Below are 18,654 nucleotides of genomic sequence, written 5' to 3'. Positions count from 1 at the left end.
ATATATATATATATATGTATATATATATATGTATATGTATATATATATATATATATATATATATATATATATATATATATATATATATATATATATATATATATATATATATATATGCAATTGACGATCACAAAACACTGATCATTTTATGCGGAAAATCCACAGAGAAATATGAAATGAAGTGAACGTTTCGGCTCTGTTAAAGCCTTTGTCAACACCAGACTGACTAAGGAGAAGGGAGAAGGGGGAGGATATATAGGCCGACACCTGACCAACCCATCCCTAGGGTTGGTCAGGTGTCCTGACCAACCCTAGGGATGGGTTGGTCAGGTGTCCTGACCAACCCTAGGGATGGGTTGGTCAGGTGTCGGCCTATATATCCTCCCCCTTCTCCCTTCTCCTTAGTCAGTCTGGTGTTGACAAAGGCTTTAACAGAGCCGAAACGTTCACCTCATTTCATATTTCTCTGTGGATTTTCCGCATATATATATATATATATATATATATATATATATATATATATATATATATATATATGCGAACAAGCCTGAATGGTCCCCAGGACTATATGCGAATGAAAACTCACACCCCAGAAGTGACTCGATATGTATATACATATATATATATATATATATATATATATATATATATATATATATATATATATATATATATATATATATATATATATAATCTTTGTCTTTCTCATTCGTTAATACACAGAGTGAACATTACTGAAACTCAAATACCAATCTACAAACGATTCTAACACTAAAACCAGTGATTCTAATCCTTCCCTCAGCTGTAGATCCCGGGGCTAATGGCATCTAATCCTTCCTTTGCCACAGGATAAGCCTTCCAATCCCTCTCATCGCCGCTTTTAATTACTGGGTTTGATTGCCAGTACATAAATGGTGTTTAATATGAAGGATTTGAACTTCCATTTTCTTTCAGCAGTAAATAGGTACCTGGGAGTTAGTCAGCTGTTACGGGCTGCTTCCCGGGGGGTGGAGGCCTGGTCGAGGACCGGGCCGCGGGGACACTTAAGCCCCGAAATCATCTCAAGATAACCTGAGTCGCGTTCAGTTTCCTCGGTTAGGTTAGGTTAGGTTACTCTACCATGCTTACTGTGTATCACAACTACTCTCTCATGGTTACCATGCTTCACAGTTACTCGGAATCATCGTTACTGTTTGGAGTTGAACTGTTCTACATGATCCACTAGTCTGTTATGCACCAGTCTCATGGTAACCCTTTTCCACCAGTCAGGTAGTTCTCCAATATATAGAGAATAATTAAATAGTATAGCAAAACACTACACGTTGCTTCAGTTGCTTTATTTTCTAATTCTAGACACAGTTCATATAGATGTTTCTTTAGTTCTTTATTCTTTCTGTTGTTCGTTGGTCTTTCTTTCAATATCCTTTCATTTGTTTTCTTCAGTTTTCTCTGTCATTTCAGTGAGGCTTTTCTATGGAACTTCCAATTCGATTTTGGGGACAAGTGGCTATCTTGAGGTTATCTTGAGATGATTTCGGGGCTTTAGTGTCCCCGCGGCCCGGTCCTCGACCAGGCCTCCACCCCCAGGAAGCAGCCCGTGACAGCTGACTAACACCCAGGTACCTATTTTACTGCTAGGTAACAGGCGGGCATAGGGTGAAAGAAACTCTGCCCATTGTTTCTCGCCGGCGCCTAGGATCGAACCCAGGACCACAGGATCACAAGTCCAGCGTGCTGTCCGCTCGGCCGACCGGCTGGCTCCCTTAGGTTCCAACTTAAATACTTCCTTGACTTTGTTAAGTTCCTCACACATCTCTTTATCATTCTCTGTGTGTGTCCTTCCTCTCTCTCGTTCAGTCTGACTACTTATTCACAGTCATCCTCCTGAAGTAGCTGTGGAACCGTTTTGGCTAGGATAAAGCCATGAATGCTGTCATTCTCGTCCACTGTCTCTGCCACTCAGGTTATCTATTATCTTTATTTGAAGGATGAGAGGCGGAAGCAAAGAGCTGAAGCTCAACCCCAGCAAGGACAACTATTTAATTACAATTAGGAGAGTGCTAATTGCGACTCTCCCCCTCCCCCCCCCCCCCCCCCACAGAAAGCCTGCCCCTGTGACGTCATCGGTGACGTCATGATGTAATCTATCGATCAGCTAGTTCATACCAGAAGGCTCTTGTTGGCGGGGGACTCTTGTTGGCGGGGGACTCTTGTTGGCGGGGGACTCTTGTTGGCGGGGGGCTCTTGTTGGCGGGGGGCTCTTGTTGGCGGGGGACTCTTGTTGGCGGGGGACTCTTGTTGGCGGGGGACTCTTGTTGGCGGGGGACTCTTGTTGGCGGGGGGCTCTTGTTGGAGGGGGCTCTTGTTGGCGGGGACTCTTGTTGGCGGGGACTCTTGTTGGCGGGGACTCTTGTTGGCGGGGGGCTCTTGTTGGAGGGGGCTCTTGTTGGCGGGGGGCTCTTGTTGGAGGGGGCTCTTGTTGGCGGGGACTCTTGTTGGCGGGGACTCTTGTTGGCGGGGACTCTTGTTGGCGGGGGGGTCTTGTTGGCGGGGGGGTCTTGTTGGCGGGGTCTCTTGTTGGCGGGGGCTCTTGTTGGCGGGGGCTCTTGTTGGCGGGGGTCTCTTGTTGGCGGGGACTCTTGTTGGCGGGGGTCTCTTGTTGGCGGGGACTCTTGTTGGCGGGGGTCTCTTGTTGGCGGGGGCTCTTGTTGGCGGGGGCTCTTGTTGGCGGGGGCTCTTGTTGGCGGGGGTCTCTTGTTGGCAGGGACTCTTGTTGGCAGGGGTTCTTGTTGGCAGGGGGCTCTTGTTGGCGGGGGTCTCTTGTTGGCGGGGGCTCTTGTTGGCAGGGTCTCTTGTTGGCAGGGGGCTCTTGTTGGCGGGGGTCTCTTGTTGGCGGGGGCTCTTGTTGTGTTGGTGGAGTGGCAGGGTATGACCTGGCAGGGGTACCACCAAGCTGGTAGTGGCAGGGGTACCACACAGCTGGTAGTGGCAGGGTAGACCTGGCAGGGGTACCACCCAGCTGGTAGTGGCAGGGTAGACCTGGCAGGGGTACCACCCAGCTGGTAGTGGCAGGGTAGACCTGGCAGGGGTACCACCCAGCTGGTAGAGGCAGGGTAGACCTGGCAGGGGTACCACACAGCTGGTAGTGGCAGGGTAGACCTGGCAGGGGTACCACCCAGCTGGTAGAGGCAGGGTAGACCTGGCAGGGGTACCACCCAGCTGGTAGTGGCAGGGTAGACCTGGCAGGGGTACCACCCAGCTGGTAGCGGCAGGGATACCGAGTGCACAGGGCAAGCGGTAAGGATAGTCCTCAATAATTGGTTCTAGCCCTTGTCAACAAGGACCCGAGGGCGAGTGAGAATAGATCGAAAGCTGAGGTGACCTGGTCGCTCCCCCTTGACCCTGGCGATGTCACTACGGCCCCTAGTCACCAGGGCCCCTAGTCACCAGGGCCCCTAGTCACCAGGCCCCCTAGTCACCAGGGCCCCTAGTAATCTCCCTAGATCAACAGCCTCATTTGTAGAAGGGCTTTCCGTCATCCGTGGTCTTTGAAACGGGCTTGAGAGGATGGTTTTAAATTGTCTAACTTTGGATGCACTTCATATCTATTCTGTGGTCTGTAGTGGACCCAATACTCATCCCGTGGGCGGTATTGGGCCCAATACCCATCCTGTAGGGGGTTCTGGATCCAGTACCCATCCTGTAGGGCGGTAGTGGACCCAATACCCATCCCGTAGGGGATATTGGACCCGCATACCCATCCCGAGGGCGGTAGTGGACCCAATACCCCATCCCGAAGGGGGTAGTGAACCCAATACCCATCCCGAGGGTAGTATACTGGACCCCAATACCCATATCTCGTGGGCGGTAGTGGACCTAGTATACATAACCTAACTGTTCCAAATATACATAGCTCTACACAAAAGATACACCGCCATAGTGACAGTATTGGTCAGCACCACTCATCCTGTGAGTGGACACACCACCATAGTGACAGTATTGGGCAGCGTCACTCATCCTGTGAGTGGACACACCGCCATAGTGAGAGTATTGGGTAGCGCCACTCATCCTGTGAGTGGACACACCGCCATAGTGACAGTATTGGGCAGCGTCACTCATCCTGTGAGTGGACACACCACCATAGTGACAGTATTGGGCAGCGTCACTCATCCTGTGAGTGGACACACCGCCATAGTGACAGTATTGGGTAGCGCCACTCATCCTGTGAGTGGACACACCGCCATAGTGACAGTATTGGGCAGCGCCACTCATCCTGTGAGTGGACACACCGCCATAGTGACAGAATTGGGCAGCGCCACTCATCCTGTGAATGGACACACCGCCATAGTGACAGTATTGGGCAGCGCCACTCATCCTGTGAGTGGACACACCGCCATAGTGACAGTATTGGGCAGCGCCACTCATCCTGTGAATGGACACACCGCCATAGTGACAGTATTGGGCAGCGCCACTCATCCTGTGAATGGACACACCGCCATAGTGACAGTATTGGGCAGCGCCACTCATCCTGTGAGTGGACACACCGCCATAGTGACAGTATTGGGTAGCGCCACTCATCCTGTGAATGGACACACCGCCATAGTGACAGTATTGGGCAGCGCCACTCATCCTGTGAGTGGACACACCGCCATAGTGACAGTATTGGGCAGCGCCACTCATCCTGTGAGTTACTAAACAAAACATTGAAAATCCAACTCCAAAATTAATTCCATAGTTAACCCAAACAAAAAATTTATTCTGCTCGAAATTGTAACCCAAAATAGTTGCTTTTGAGGCCCCAACCTAACTCAAGTTAACCAGATTCTAACTTAAAAAAAATCTAGTTTACAGTTTTTGGGAACTTTATCATCTGGGTTTATGAGCCACCTCACAACCTCGAACGTCTCCCCGAAGAGCGGAGAAGCTGTTGATAGTGCGGGGGGGTTGAGCTTCGGCTCTTTGGTCCCGCCTCTCAACTGTCAGCCTACCGGAGTACAGGCTGGTGTAGGGGTTGTGTTAAGTGAGACCTGCAGCAGCCTGCCCATGGAGGCAGGACAGGCGTCGAGAGACAAAGGGAAGTGCCAATTGTTCGAGGATTAAGAGAAGGGGGGACAAGCAACTCTGAGAGTGCATGACACGGAGGTTAAAGCTGTCATGAACACTGAGTGCCGGATGGTCAGGGAGGACACACACACACGGACATACACACACACACACACACACACACACACACACACACACACACACACACACACACACACACACACACACACGGACATACACTATGGATAAGGGAAGACTTATATTGAGATGAGGATGTGTGTGTGAGGACCTCGACAGATGTATATTCTACGAAGTTCTGGCAATAAATGAAGGGTAACTTGGTGAGTAGAAGTATGGGGCATAGTGCCCACCACAAGTATGGGACATGGTGCCCTGTAGAAACAAAACCCGGAAGCACTTGATGGATAATTTTGCCGCCTTATATTACGGAGGCTGAGTGGTCTTCATTACACACACACACTCTGTCGATATATTTAGACTCCCAAGTCTAAGCACCAAGTACCCTGCTTTTACATGTGGTGGTGTAGTGGTCGTGTGGGCCTGTATCACCCAGTCACTGTAGAACTGGGTGATACAGTTCTGACCCTTGTCCCTAGTTCTCAACAGTCAGCCACTGTGGTACTCATACTCATTTACCACTTTAACCAGTCTAATACTCTACAGTCCTCTGCTACCTGTAGTTCTCGTCTCACCTGGGCTGCCCTTGTTCGCCAGTTACAGAAGCGGTCTTGTTGAAACACTGTTGGATTACATAGGAAACCCACAAGGATTCTCTTAAAGAAAATTCTAAAAATATGGGATACTACAGGCGATCATTGCGGTTACCTTGCGATGGTTCCGAGGATCAACGTCCCCACGGCCCGGTCCCCGACTAGGTCTCCTGGTTGCTAGGCTGATTAACCAGGTTGTTGGACGCGGCTGCTCGCAGCCTGACGTATGTATCACAGCCTGGTTGATCACATATTCTATGGAGGTGTTTTATCATGTTCTCTCTTGAACACTGTGAGGGGTCGGCCAGTTATGTCCCTTGTGTGTAGTGGAAGCGTGTTGAACAGTCTCGGGCCTCTGATGTTGATAGAGTTCTCTCTCAGAGTACCTGTTGCACCTCTGCTCTTCAACGGGGGTATTCTGCACATCCTGCCATGCCTCATGGTCTCATGTGATGTTATTTCTGGCAAACTTGACAGCAGTATACAAGCTGTGGTCGGGGCGGAAGGACCTGAACTATAGACCAGCGCCCCAAACAAACGCTCCGTTAATATTGATGAAATAACAGATGATTGACAAGTATGTCTGGGTGAACTATATTCTGTTATGTTGCCAGAGAACAGTTGAGAGTCTCTTGAACAAGAGGCGTCAAAACACACAAGATCCAAGCAAGAATAACTGGCAGAGTTTCAGTTTGATGTTGTTGTTGTTTTAGATTCAGCTACTGGGAACAAAAGTTCCAAATAGCACGGGCTATGGCGAGCCCGTAGTGTGTTCAGCTGGAGTTTGGAAGCAAATAAATAGGCCACAAGAGTGTAACGACAAGAGATGAAAGCTGTGCCGCAGGAGCAGAGCTCAGTGATGGGCAGTACCCTACCAGTAGACAGTGATGAGCAGTACCCTAACAGTACACAGTGATAGGGACGACCCTAACAGTACACAGTGATAGGGACGACCCTAACACTACACAGTGATAGGGACGACCCTAACAGTACACAGTGATAGGGACGACCCTAACAGTACACAGTGATAGGGGCGACCCTAACACTACACAGTGATAGGGACGACCCTAACAGTACACAGTGATAGGGACGACCCTAACAGTACACAGTGATAGGGGCGACCCTAACACTACACAGTGATAGGGGCGACCCTAACAGTACACAGTGATAGGGACGACCCTAACAGTACACAGTGATAGGGACGACCCTAACAGTACACAGTGATAGGGACGACCCTAACACTACCCCAGGGACACACACACGCGCCCCTACACAACAAAGAACAGCGCCCCCCTACGCACCTCAGCAGCCAGGGGGCCGCCCACCCTCGCCCCCAATAAATAGCGCCGGTAGCCCCACATAAGGCCATATATTTAGGGGCGAGGCGTGGGTATTTTGGTGTTGGCGTGGCGCGCCCCTCGGGTGGTAGTGCCAGCAGGTGAGCGGCTACCTGGAGCACACACACACACACGTGGGTCCCCTCGCTACACCTGGTGACCAGCGAGGGGAGTGTGGGGGGGGGGAGAGAGGAGAGGGGAGATATGGAGAGGGAGAGGGGGAGAGAGGTGAGAGAGAGGAGAGAGTATGAATGAGTGCAGACAGTAACAACAGGTAACATCAAGCCTCCAAATGTACTCTGAGACTCGTGGGAAATTACAATTATACAGAGAGAAGAAGCCTATCCTTGGCCTCTTTTTGAGGCCAAGGATAGGCCTTGAGCCTATCCTTGAACCGTCCTTCCTTGAAGTGGCTCTGGGATAACATTCAGCTGCTCTCTCTTCGACGTAGGCGCCAGAGTCTGCTTGATCACACACACCTCCAAGCACTGTATCAAGTTTTCCTTACAAAGCAAACTACAGAAGAACATGACAATATTTACGTTCTTGATATTAGGAGTTATTTGTTAGCGAACTTCTTGTAACAGTATAAGGAGTATAAGGGATTTATGAGGCTGACACCAGGTATGTGAGAGTCTTTGAGATGTTCTTCAGTGTATATAGACACCTTAATTGAAGAACTCTTCGCTCCCATGAGGCGTAGACATCCCATTACTTGAGGAACATCCTTCTAAGAGTCATACTCTCCAAGGTCACCGCTAGATGGCTGCTTATTTCGGGTCTAGCGAGGCCTCGCTCGGGTCTATAGCTGGAGACCCCTGAGCCATTGTTTGGGTTAGAGAGGCAAGCTTGACACCGGCGCTGGCTACACACACTAGGTGCCAGAAGAAGCTTCATATTGTTAATGTAATAATCTCCGTTGAGGTCTGATAAAGACCTTTTGTGCCCTCTGTAATCCTTTTTTGCGCTACCGCTTGCAAGATGAGAATCAAAAACAGGCTGTGAGAGGTTTGCTGCCGGCAGACCACAGAGTTCTACACCTTCTCAGGAGGCCTACATATTCTCAGGAGGCTTACATATTCTCAGGAGGCCTACATATTCTCAGGAAGCCTACACATTCTCAAGAGCAGTCTTGGCTCGTTACGAGGTGGAGTCAGGGTGTGGCTCAGTCAACACCAGCACGAATTCATCTCCCAAACTGGTCAGTTAAGGAGTACATCATTTCACTACATTTGTTCAGTTTAGTGGTTCTCACTAAGCGCTGGAACCACAGTGGGTCATTCTACGAGACGGTTCCAGGTTTCAACGCCCCCCCTGGCGAGCTTGAAGGTTCCAAGGTAAACTGTTTACTGTCATATACACTCATACATCACCCATTGTCGTAGCATTAGGAATATCTAGAGAAGGTTACAAGTGGCATTCAATAGATCTCTCTATTATTGGCCTCTTCTGTTTCTTGGTATTTTCTCAGCTTCCCTCTTGTTCTCCCTGTCACTATGTTTCTCCCTCTCTAGTACTCCTTCAAGACGTCTCCCTCTCTAGTACTCCTTCAATAGGTCTTCCTCTCTAGTACTTCTCCAATAGCGTCTCCCTCTCTAGTACTCCTTCAATAGGTCTCCCTCTCTAGTACTCCTTCAATAGGTCTTCCTCTCTAGTACTCCTTCAATAGGTCTTCCTCTCTAGTACTTCTTAATTAGACTAAACTTGTGATGATGAGCTGTTAAGATCCCAAGTGATTGGAGAGCAACCAATCCTCATGCTCGTTCAAGCTGCAGCCGTCCCCGACCTATCCTCAGGCTATCTGGATGAGGATGGAGTATGAAAATGATCGAGATATAATCGCCATTAAACCCAAGGGAGTGTACATGGGTTTGAAACCTGTCCTGCCTATGATTATCCCCAAACCTCCACCAGTCACCCAGCAAAGTTTGGTGTGACTAGCCACAGGCGTCTGTTCTCCAGTCTCAGACAGATGGATAGACGAACATTCTCTTTTATATAGATTAATATTTGAGAAAAGGTCTTTTGAATACCTTTGTTAACTGGGGGTCGACCCAGCGTCTGGACTGTGGTAGAAGCTTGCTGCCCTAAGAGGCCCCCTTTCTATCCCTCTCCTTCCTATCCCTGTCCTTCCTATCCCCTCCATGCCTGTCCTCTGTGGTCGCAGGTGTGGATGACAGGTGTAGCGAGGCGCGAACGCCCGACCACTCATCTCCTCAAAAGACTTTAACACACTTGTAAACAGACGCAATTATTACAGGCTTGGTAAAGGCGAACCACAAAATTGTTAAAAATGACTTGTGGGAGTAAGTGGCGTGGGAAATGTTCGCTATATCTAAGTTCCTCGGGTAGGGTGGTTACCTAACAGTGCTTCGCTAAGGGAGAGGCTCACGGAAAATAAGATCTCGCTCTCAATCCACGCGACAGTATGCATAGATACCACCATACACAGTTTCAAGTGTAGATATGATAGAGCCCAGTAGGCTCAGGAATCTGTACACCAGTTGACTGACAGTTGAGAGACGGGACCAAAGAGCCAAAACTCAACCCCCGCAAGCACAAATAGGTGAGTACAGTGGAATCCCAGGGGCCGGTGGCTGAGCGGACAGCACACTGGACGCGTGATCCTGTGGTCCCGGATTCGATCCCGGGCGCCGGCGAGAAACAATGGGCAGCGTTTCTTTAACCTTAATGTCCCTGTTACCTAGCAGTAAATAGGTATCTGGGAATTAGTCAGCTGTCACGGGCTGCTTCCTGGGGTGTGTGGTGTGGGAGAAAAAAATAGTAGCTAGTAACAGTTGATTGACAGTTGAGAGGCGGGCCGACAGAGCCAGAGCTCAACCCCCGCAAGCACAACTAGGTAAATACACAGTATTCACAGATACCTTGACAGATACCAAGTATCTGATGTTGCAAATGGGCGACACCAAGTTTTTTTTTTTTTATTATTAATATTTTTCTACCACAGACGTGGCCAGACATTTAAAATGCTAACCAGCATACATACATTTTCTTCTGTCCTCCATGGACAGGGTGAGAGATGTGTTAAACATATAGTTCAAGGGTTTATTGAACACTCAACCACAGAAGGTGATTCGGTACTTTTAAAATGACATCTAGTTGAAATGCCATGCAAAAAGCATCCCAAAACAGCCAATTGTATTTTGCTTTTGTATTGGGCTATAAATACCCCAAATAAACTAATATAACAACGATATCTTTTTAAACCCCCATTAACTACTAATTCTGAATCAAATACAATCAAATAAAAATGACATTCATAAAATATTGTACATATACAACTGATTTAGTTCCCCCTAAACAAAAATAATATCAATCATTATCATTGTATTCAATAAGAAAAATATCAAGGCTATTTAAAACACAATGTTGAATACACGCAAAGTTCCGTTTAGACAACAGTACTGTTTAATCAACGCTCCTCATTACTTTATAGAGGCCAGATGACCTGTGTCTCAAGATCTGGCGGTGAGACATTCCTCATTCCTAAACAAATCCACAAGGGCCGTGACGAGGATTCGAACCTACGTCCGAGAGCACCCCAGACGCTGCCTTAATCGACTGAGCTACGACATGGTCAAAAAAAGTTGAAACCAGAAGTTTAACTGAACTTACTTGGATCCTGTAGCCTCTCCGAGACACAAACCAAATACACGTAGGTTCGAATCCTCGTCATGGGCCTTGTGGATTTGTTCATTGATGCATCACGCTATTGTGATTTCTGTGTCGGGGGACAAGCAGCCAGTATATTATATATATATATATATATATATATATATATATATATATATATATATATATATATATATATATATATATATATATATATATATATATATATATGCAGAATAACCACATATGAAAAATAGAAAATGCTAGTTTAGCATTTTCTATTGAAAATGCTAAACATTAGAAAATGTTTAGCATTTTCTATTTCTATTTTTCATATGTGGTTATTCTGCATACTTGGATCAGTGTTTTTGTGATCATTGTTGCATATATATATATATATATATATATATATATATATATATATATATATATATATATATATATATATATATATATATATATATATATATATATATATATACACATGTTAGGCTTGTATCGAGTATTGGGCAGCGCCACTCATCCTGTGAGTGAACACACCGCCATGGAAGAGTGTATGGGGTGTATATTGGGAATACATAGGGTGTGGAGGGAGGAGAGGATCAGAGTTTGAAGAGGGGCGACATGGATAGCCGTCACTTGATATCTTTCCTGTGCAGATAAGTCCTCCCTCACTCTCCCTCAGTGTCCCTCACTCTCTCTCACTCTCCTTCAGTGTCCCTCACTCTCCCTCAGTATCCACTCTCCCTCACCTCTCTCTCTTCCACCTCCCTTGATTAACATATCTCTTACATCTAGTTTGCACCTTTTCAATGCTAAACTTCTTTGTACTCATCTAGTTGTGCTTGCGGGGGTTGAGCTTCGGCTCTTTCTCCCCCCCCCCCTGCCGCTGGGGGCCAGGGAGGAGGGGGGGGGGTATCCCTAGCCCCCAGCGAATGGATAGACCATTCATCGTAGTCTAATGGTTTACTATTCTTTATAAAACTTAAGGTGAAATAAACGATTAGTTCCTACATCTTACATTCACAGAGACTTGTCCTCATATCTCTGCTCCTGGCCCTCATATCCCTGCCACGTGGTACATATATACTCATACAGGACATAGAACTTCCTCATGATCACCTTAACTCACACCTCACACAAGTAAAGATGTCGGTAAGAACACAATATGTCTCCTTATGTCTTGGAGCATAGGGCCCCTTCAGTTGTATGGGAACAGGGCCCTCTAGTGTATGGGGACAGGGCCATCTAGTGTATGGGGACAGGGCCCTCTAGTGTATGGGGACAGGGCCCTCTAGTGTATGGGGACAGGGCCCTCTAGTGTATGGGGACAGGGCCCTCTAGTGTATGGGAACAGAGCCCTACAGCGTACGGAAACAGGGCCCTCCAGTGTATGGGGACAGGGCCTCCTGTTCCCATAAAGTTTTCTGAGGCAAATGAGTTCGGATTTGCAGCAGTCATCGCTGACCTGCAGGACAGGATGGCCGGCCGCTACTCTGATGGAGCCGCTGACTGCAGCAACATCGACCCAGGCCGGTAAAGGTGTCAGGTGTATCGTGCGGCACACACACTCAGCTGCGAACGCCCTCTACCTGCTAACTGAACCTGCCTGTTTCCTCCTAAGCCAGACTACCAGAGAGTGGACCAGTCTCGCGGACTGTTTAAGGATGAACACACACACTCTTAGGGCTCCGGGGGCTTTCCTGATGTACCGGAATCCATCTTAAATCTACGACGTTTATCAGAATAGATCCGTCTTTATTGACGTGCCTCTTTTTATGAGCTGCAGTCAGCACTTGACTAAGGGTACGTCACTTTACCTTAAGGTCCTGTAGCTGCCAGGGAGCCGATCGGCCGAGCGGACAGCACGCTGGACTTATGATCCTGTGGTCCAGGGTTCGATCCCAGGCGCCGGCGAGAAACAATGGGCAAAGTTTCTTTCACCCTATGCCCCTGTTACCTAGCAGTAAAATAGGTACCTGGGTGTTAGACAGCTGTCACGGGCTGCTTCCTGGGGGTGGAGGCCTGGTCGAGGACCGGGCCTCGGGGACACTAAAGCCCCGAAATCATCTCAAGATAACCTCAAGATAAGGTCTACGCATGCCAATGTGACACCAGATGCTATAATGCATTTGTGTAGTCTACCATCGACCTCATCACTGTCAGCCCAGGAGTGTGTTGATACACTCCCCTCGTCTAGTGTGAACCCGGCTCCGGGTCCCCCTCGGAGGCCGGATGGGAGACATTACCCTACACCATCTGTAAATCCGGCTACAAAGCTTGGCAAAGATGACAGCCAGGCCTGTCAGCTTACCAGCGCATCCATTCATAAGGACAAATACTTTCTTGCCGCCTGTAGCTCTTGACTGCTTTTGAAAGTCGACTGCTTGACATCTGCTTGATGGGTGTCCTGGGAGTTCTTCTACTCCCCCAAGCCTGGCCCGAGGCCAGGCTTGACTTGTGAGAGTTTGGTCCACCAGGCTGTTGCTTGGAGCGGCCCGCAGGCCCACATATACCTGCTTGATGGGGTTCTGGGAGTTCTTCTACTCCCCAAGCCCGGCCCGAGGCCAGGCTTGACTTATGACAGCTTGATCCACCAGGCTGTTGCTTGGAGCGGCCCGCAGGCCCACATATACCTGCTTGATGGGGTTCTGGGAGTTCTTCTACTCCCCAAGCCCGGCCCGAGGCCAGGCTTGACTTACGACAGCGTGATCCAAGGTGTCACTGCTCAAGATGCTAGAGAACAGCCTCACTGGGGTAGATAAAGTAACGGAACGATAGCTATTTGTGTCAAGAATCGCAGGGGTCAGGAGCGTGGTGACTCGTCAGGGGTCGAACAGCCTCATGACCGCCGTGACCAGCGTGGCCTTGGCGCCCCGGGCGGTAACGCTGAGGACAGAAGAGGTCTGGCGCCCGTAAGCGTATTAAGGATTTTCCCGATATTGTCACTCCCAGTTCTTGTGGGTTTATAGACGACTCGCTTGACGCCAGAATTGGAGGGCTTAGAACTTTTAACTACCTACTAACTAGGACTGAACCTATTTCAGTATATGTTTCACCATCTCTACTTGCTCCTTTTGTCCCCTTCCCTGTCTCTCTTCTCTGTCTCTCTCCCTCCTCTCTCTCTCTGTCTCTCTCCCTCCTCTCTCTCTCTGTCTCTCTCTCTCTCTCTCTGTCTCTCTCTCTCTCTCTCTCTCTCTCTCTCTCTCTCTCTCTCTCTCTCGCCTCACACACCTGATCACTCTGTATCTCGACAGGAAATGACGAAGTCGTTGACCTTCTGGCGTGATGACTGCCAGGCCGCTGCCGCCTTGCTGCTGCATCTGGTGCTGCTGTGTCTGGTGTTGCTGCTGCTGTATCTGGTGCTGCTGCTGCTGTATCTGGTGTTGCTGCTGCTGCTGCTGCTGTATCTGGTGCTGCTGCTGCTGTATCTGGTGTTGCTGCTGCTGCTGCTGCTGTATCTGGTGGTGCTGCTGCTGCTGTATCTGGTGCTGCTGCTGCTGCTGCTGCTGCTGCATCTGGTGCTGCTGCTGATGTGTCTGGTGTTGCTGCTGCTGTATCTGGTGTTGCTGCTGCTGCTGCTGCTGTATCTGGTGCTGCTGCTGCTGCTGCATCTGGTGGTGCTGCTGCTGCTGCTGCTGTATCTGGTGTTGCTGCTGCTGCTGCTGTATCTGGTGCTGCTGCTGCTGCTGCTGCATCTGGTGGTGGTGCTGCTACTGCTGCTGCTGTATCTGGTGGTGGTGCTGCTGCTGCTGTATCTGGTGCTGCTGCTGCTGCTGCTGCATCTGGTGGTGGTGCTGCTACTGCTGCTGCTGTATCTGGTGGTGTTGCTGCTGCTGCTGCTGCTGTATCTGGTGCTGCTGCTGCTGCTGCTGCATCTGGTGGTGCTGCTACTGCTGCTGCTGCATCTGGTGGTGGTGCTGCTGCTGCATCTGGTGCTGCTGCTGCTGCTGCTGTATCTGGTGCTGCTGCTGCTGCTGCATCTGCTGCTGCTGCTGCTGTATCTGGTGCTGCTGCTGTATCTGGTGCTGCTGCTGTATCTGGTGGTGTTGCTGCTGCTGCTGCTGCTGTATCTGGTGCTGCTGCTGCTGCTGCTGCTGCATCTGGTGGTGCTGCTACTGCTGCTGCTGCATCTGGTGGTGCTGCTGCTGCTGCTGCATCTGGTGCTGCTGCTGTTGCTGCTGCTGCTGTATCTGGTGCTGCTGCTGCTGCTGCATCTTCTGCTGCTGCTGCTGCTGCTGTTCCTGTTGCTAATATTACTGCTGTTGAAGATGATGCTGCTGCTATTGTAGCTAGGATTCTTGAGTTACAAAGGAGCCAACTCTATAACTCAAGCTCTTCCTCTCCTTACAGAGGGAGAGAGGAACAGCTTACCCCCCCCCCCCTTCCCAACCTTGAACGACCTGCTGCTGCCTTGACTGACTCCATATCGCGTTGAAGAGATAAGCGCAGTGCCAAGAAACGTCAGATAACATTGCACTAAATACTTTACTGTGCAAGCAGCACAAAAGATAGCAGCGCAAACAAAAAAAAATAATCCTGTAGTTATGTTTGTACTTGCCAGGGTTGGGAGATTTTGATATCAGGTATATGAACCTCTTTTTTGACGTCTATCTGACGTCTTCTGATATCCTGTGTTTGCGTCTTGAGGGTTTTGGCGTCTTCTGACGTCTTATAATAGTTGTGGCGTCTTCTGACGTCTTCTGGTCGTCTCCTTCTTTCGCGGCGAATCTATTGGTAGCGTTTGGCGACCTCTGGTGGCCTTTGGCTGTATCTGGCGGTCTCTGGCGGTCTCTGGCGGCCTCTGGCGGCCTCTGGCGGCCTCTGGCGGCCTCTGGCGGCCTCTGGCGGTCTCTGGCGGCCTCTGGCGGTCTCTGGCGGCCTCTGGCGGCCTCTGGCGGCCTCTGGCGGTCTCTGGCGGTCTCTGGCGGCCTCTGGCAGCCTCTGGCGGCCTCTGGCGGCCTCTGGCGGCCTCTGGCGGCCTCTGGCGGTCTCTGGCGGCCTCTGGCGGCCTCTGGCGGCCTCTGGCGGCCTCTGGCGGTCTCTGGCGGCCTCTGGCGGCCTCTGGCGGTCTCTGGTGGCCTTTGGCTGTATCTGGCGGCCTCTGGCGGCCTCTGGCAGCCTCTGGCGGCCTTTGGCTGTCTCTGGCGGTCTCTGGTGGTCTCTGGTGGTCTCTGGCGGTCTCTGGCGGTCTCTAGTGGTCTCTGGTCGTCTCTGGCGGTCTCTAGTGGTCTCTGGCGGTCTCTAGTGGTCTCTGGTCGTCTCTGGCGGTCTCTAGTGGTCTCTGGTGGTCTCTGGCGGTCTCTGGCGGTCTCTAGTGGTCTCTGGTCGTCTCTGGTCGTCTCTGGCGGTCTCTGCCGGCCTCTGGCTGTCTCTGCCGGTCTCTGGCGGTCTCTGGCGGTCTCTGGGGGCCTCTGGCGGCCTCTGGCGGCCTCTGGCGGCCTCTGGCGGCCTCTGGCGGCCTCTGGCGGCCTCTGGCGGCCTCTGGCGTACATAAACACCGTCGTAATTTATATGCAGCCAATCAAAACGCCTCGTGAAGACTCGCCATTCACTTCTGAACCTTGGGGGGGTTCTGTGCTGGGTGATTAACTAGTCACGGACCGCCCTCAGACCCTGTGGAGTCGTCGTGGACGGAGGGTATTAAGTGTCTTAATTAATATCTGGCATTATTCCACGAGTCTGGTGTCCCTGGGTCTGCCTGCGTCACTCTAATGCTTACCTGGCACTAAATGTCCCCACACCTGTGCCACCTGTGCCACCTTTGAGAGCTCTTGGCACTACCCCACTCACCTGGGCGGCCACTCACGCTGCCTTGGGACAAAGCCAAGCAATATGTAAATTCAAGACAATATAAACTCAAGACAATGTAAACTCAAGACAATATAAACTCAAGACAATGTAAACTCAAGACAATGTAAACTCAAGACAATGTAAACTCAAGACAATGTAAACTCAAGACAATGTAAACTCAAGACAATATAAACTCAAGACAATATAAACTCAAGACAATATAAACTCAAGACAATATAAACTCAAGACAATGTAAACTCAAGACAATGTAAACTCAAGACAATATAAACTCAAGACAATATAAACTCAAGACAATGTAAACTCAGGACAATGTAAACTCAAGACAATATAAACTCAAGACAATGTAAACTCAAGACAATGTAAACTCAAGACAATATAAACTCAAGACAATATAAACTCAAGACAATGTAAACTCAGGACAATGTAAACTCAAGACAATATAAACTCAAGACAATGTAAACTCAAGACAATGTAAACTCAAGACAATATAAACAAGACAATATAAACTCAAGACAATGTAAACTCAAGACAATGTAAACTCAAGACAATGTAAACTCAAGACAATGTAAACTCAAGACAATATAAACTCAAGACAATATAAACTCAAGACAATATAAACTCAAGACAATATAAACTCAAGACAATATAAACTCAAGACAATGTAAACTCAGGACAATGTAAACTCAAGACAATATAAACTCAAGACAATATAAACTCAAGACAATGTAAACTCAAGACAATGTAAACTCAAGACAATGTAAACTCAAGACAATTCAGGACAGGCCCTACTTACACCCAATTACGTTCTGTTCAGCCTATCCTCTTGATATCTTCAGCCCCTTCAAGACCACCACACCCCCCGCACTGCAAACAGCAAGCCACAATAACCTACTTGAACATTAGGACTCTCAATCCACACACCTGAAATGTTTTCGTGGGTAGATTTACACAGCAACGCTGACCACAACAGCCGGGTGGAACACCAGCTAGGGGTGAGCCCTAGAGCAAGGTAAGATTCGACTTCGAGGTGTTTTCGGGGCTTAGCATCCATGCGGCCCGGTCGTCGGCCAGGCCACTAGGGTAACGTCAGTATTCTTTGTATCTGATATTTGTCGATATTAATGTGTGGTCTGGAACATTCTGGTTTATATGTGTAGACTGTTTCTCCTGTCTTGGTTTACATGTGTAGACTGTTTCTCCTGTCTTGGTTTACATATGTAGACTGTTTCTCCTGTCTTGGTTTACATGTGTAGACTGTTTCTCTTGTCTTGGTTTACATATGTAGACTGTTTTTTGTCCTGGTTTACACGTGTAGACTGTTTCTCCTGTCTTGGTTTACACGTGTAGACTGTTTCTCCTGTCTTGGTTTACATGTGTAGACTATATCTCCTGTCTTGGTCTACACATGTAGGCTGTTTCTCCTGTCCTGGTCTACATGTGTGAACTGTTTCTCCTGTCCTGGTCTACATGTGTGAACTGTTTCTCTTGTCTGGTTTACATGTGTAGACTGTTTCTCCTGTCTTGGTTTACATGTGTAGACTGTTTCTTTTCTCTTGGTCTACATGTATAGACTGTTTCTCCTGTCTTGGTCTACACATGTAGGCTGTTTCTCCTGTCCTGGTCTACATGTGTAGACTGTTTCTCTTGGTCTACATGTGTAGACTGTTTCTCTTGACACACCTGCCAAGACCAAGTCTACCTCAGGTGTGCCCCCTCCACACCAGCAACGTCTCAGTTATGTCTCACAACTCCAGTGACATTTCCTCCATTTCCTTCCTTACCAGGACTCAAGAAACACAGAGTCTCAGCCAAACTCCAGGTACTCCCACGAGGCCCTGCTGTACAGACCTGGAAGACCACGACAACACTTCATTCTTCACGTGTATTAACATGTATTCCCCCGTGTATTGCATTGTATTACGTTGTATTATCTAACTGAATATGTCTTGAGCTGTGTTAACTGGTTCGTACATACGTAAATACACGAGTTGAGTGTATATCTACACCGGTGTATGATCCTCTGTATCATACAGACTTATACACAACACCGGTGGGACAAAACGCAAGAGTTATATAGTGTTCCAGGAAGCTAGAGG

The 18,654-nt window shown here is 48.8% G+C and overlaps 2 protein-coding genes across 2 annotated transcripts; both read right to left on the bottom strand.

The window, feature by feature from the left end:
* Positions 1–2,155: 2,155 nt before the first annotated feature.
* LOC123763298 (uncharacterized) lies at positions 2,156–14,067 on the bottom strand. The gene is made up of 2 exons (XM_045750440.2): positions 13,979–14,067; positions 2,156–2,933 (listed from the first exon to the last, which is right to left on the bottom strand). Exons 1-2 carry the CDS (start codon positions 14,065–14,067, stop codon positions 2,156–2,158), a joined length of 867 nt encoding a protein of 288 aa, XP_045606396.2.
* A 1,287-nt stretch (positions 14,068–15,354) lies between these two features.
* Positions 15,355–16,239, bottom strand: LOC123763292 (octapeptide-repeat protein T2-like). The gene has a single exon (XM_045750429.2). It carries the CDS (start codon positions 16,237–16,239, stop codon positions 15,355–15,357), a length of 885 nt encoding a protein of 294 aa, XP_045606385.2.
* Between the last annotated feature and the right edge of the window lie 2,415 nt (positions 16,240–18,654).

Source organism: Procambarus clarkii, chromosome 49 (genome assembly GCF_040958095.1).
Source record: "Procambarus clarkii isolate CNS0578487 chromosome 49, FALCON_Pclarkii_2.0, whole genome shotgun sequence".
NCBI classification, from domain to species: Eukaryota; Metazoa; Arthropoda; class Malacostraca; order Decapoda; family Cambaridae; genus Procambarus; species Procambarus clarkii.
This window is presented reverse-complemented; position numbering and strand designations above follow the sequence as displayed.

Coding starts and splice junctions, on each gene's coding strand:
- LOC123763298 (XM_045750440.2), bottom strand. CDS start 14,067: ATGCAGCAGCAAGGCGGCAGCGGCCTGGCAGTCATCACGCCAGAAGGT. Junction 2,934..13,978: donor TCGAGATACAGAGTGATCAG/GTGTGTGAGGCG, acceptor TACCCCTGCCAG/GTCATACCCTGCCACTCCAC.
- LOC123763292 (XM_045750429.2), bottom strand. CDS start 16,239: ATGTACGCCAGAGGCCGCCAGAGGCCGCCAGAGGCCGCCAGAGGCCGC.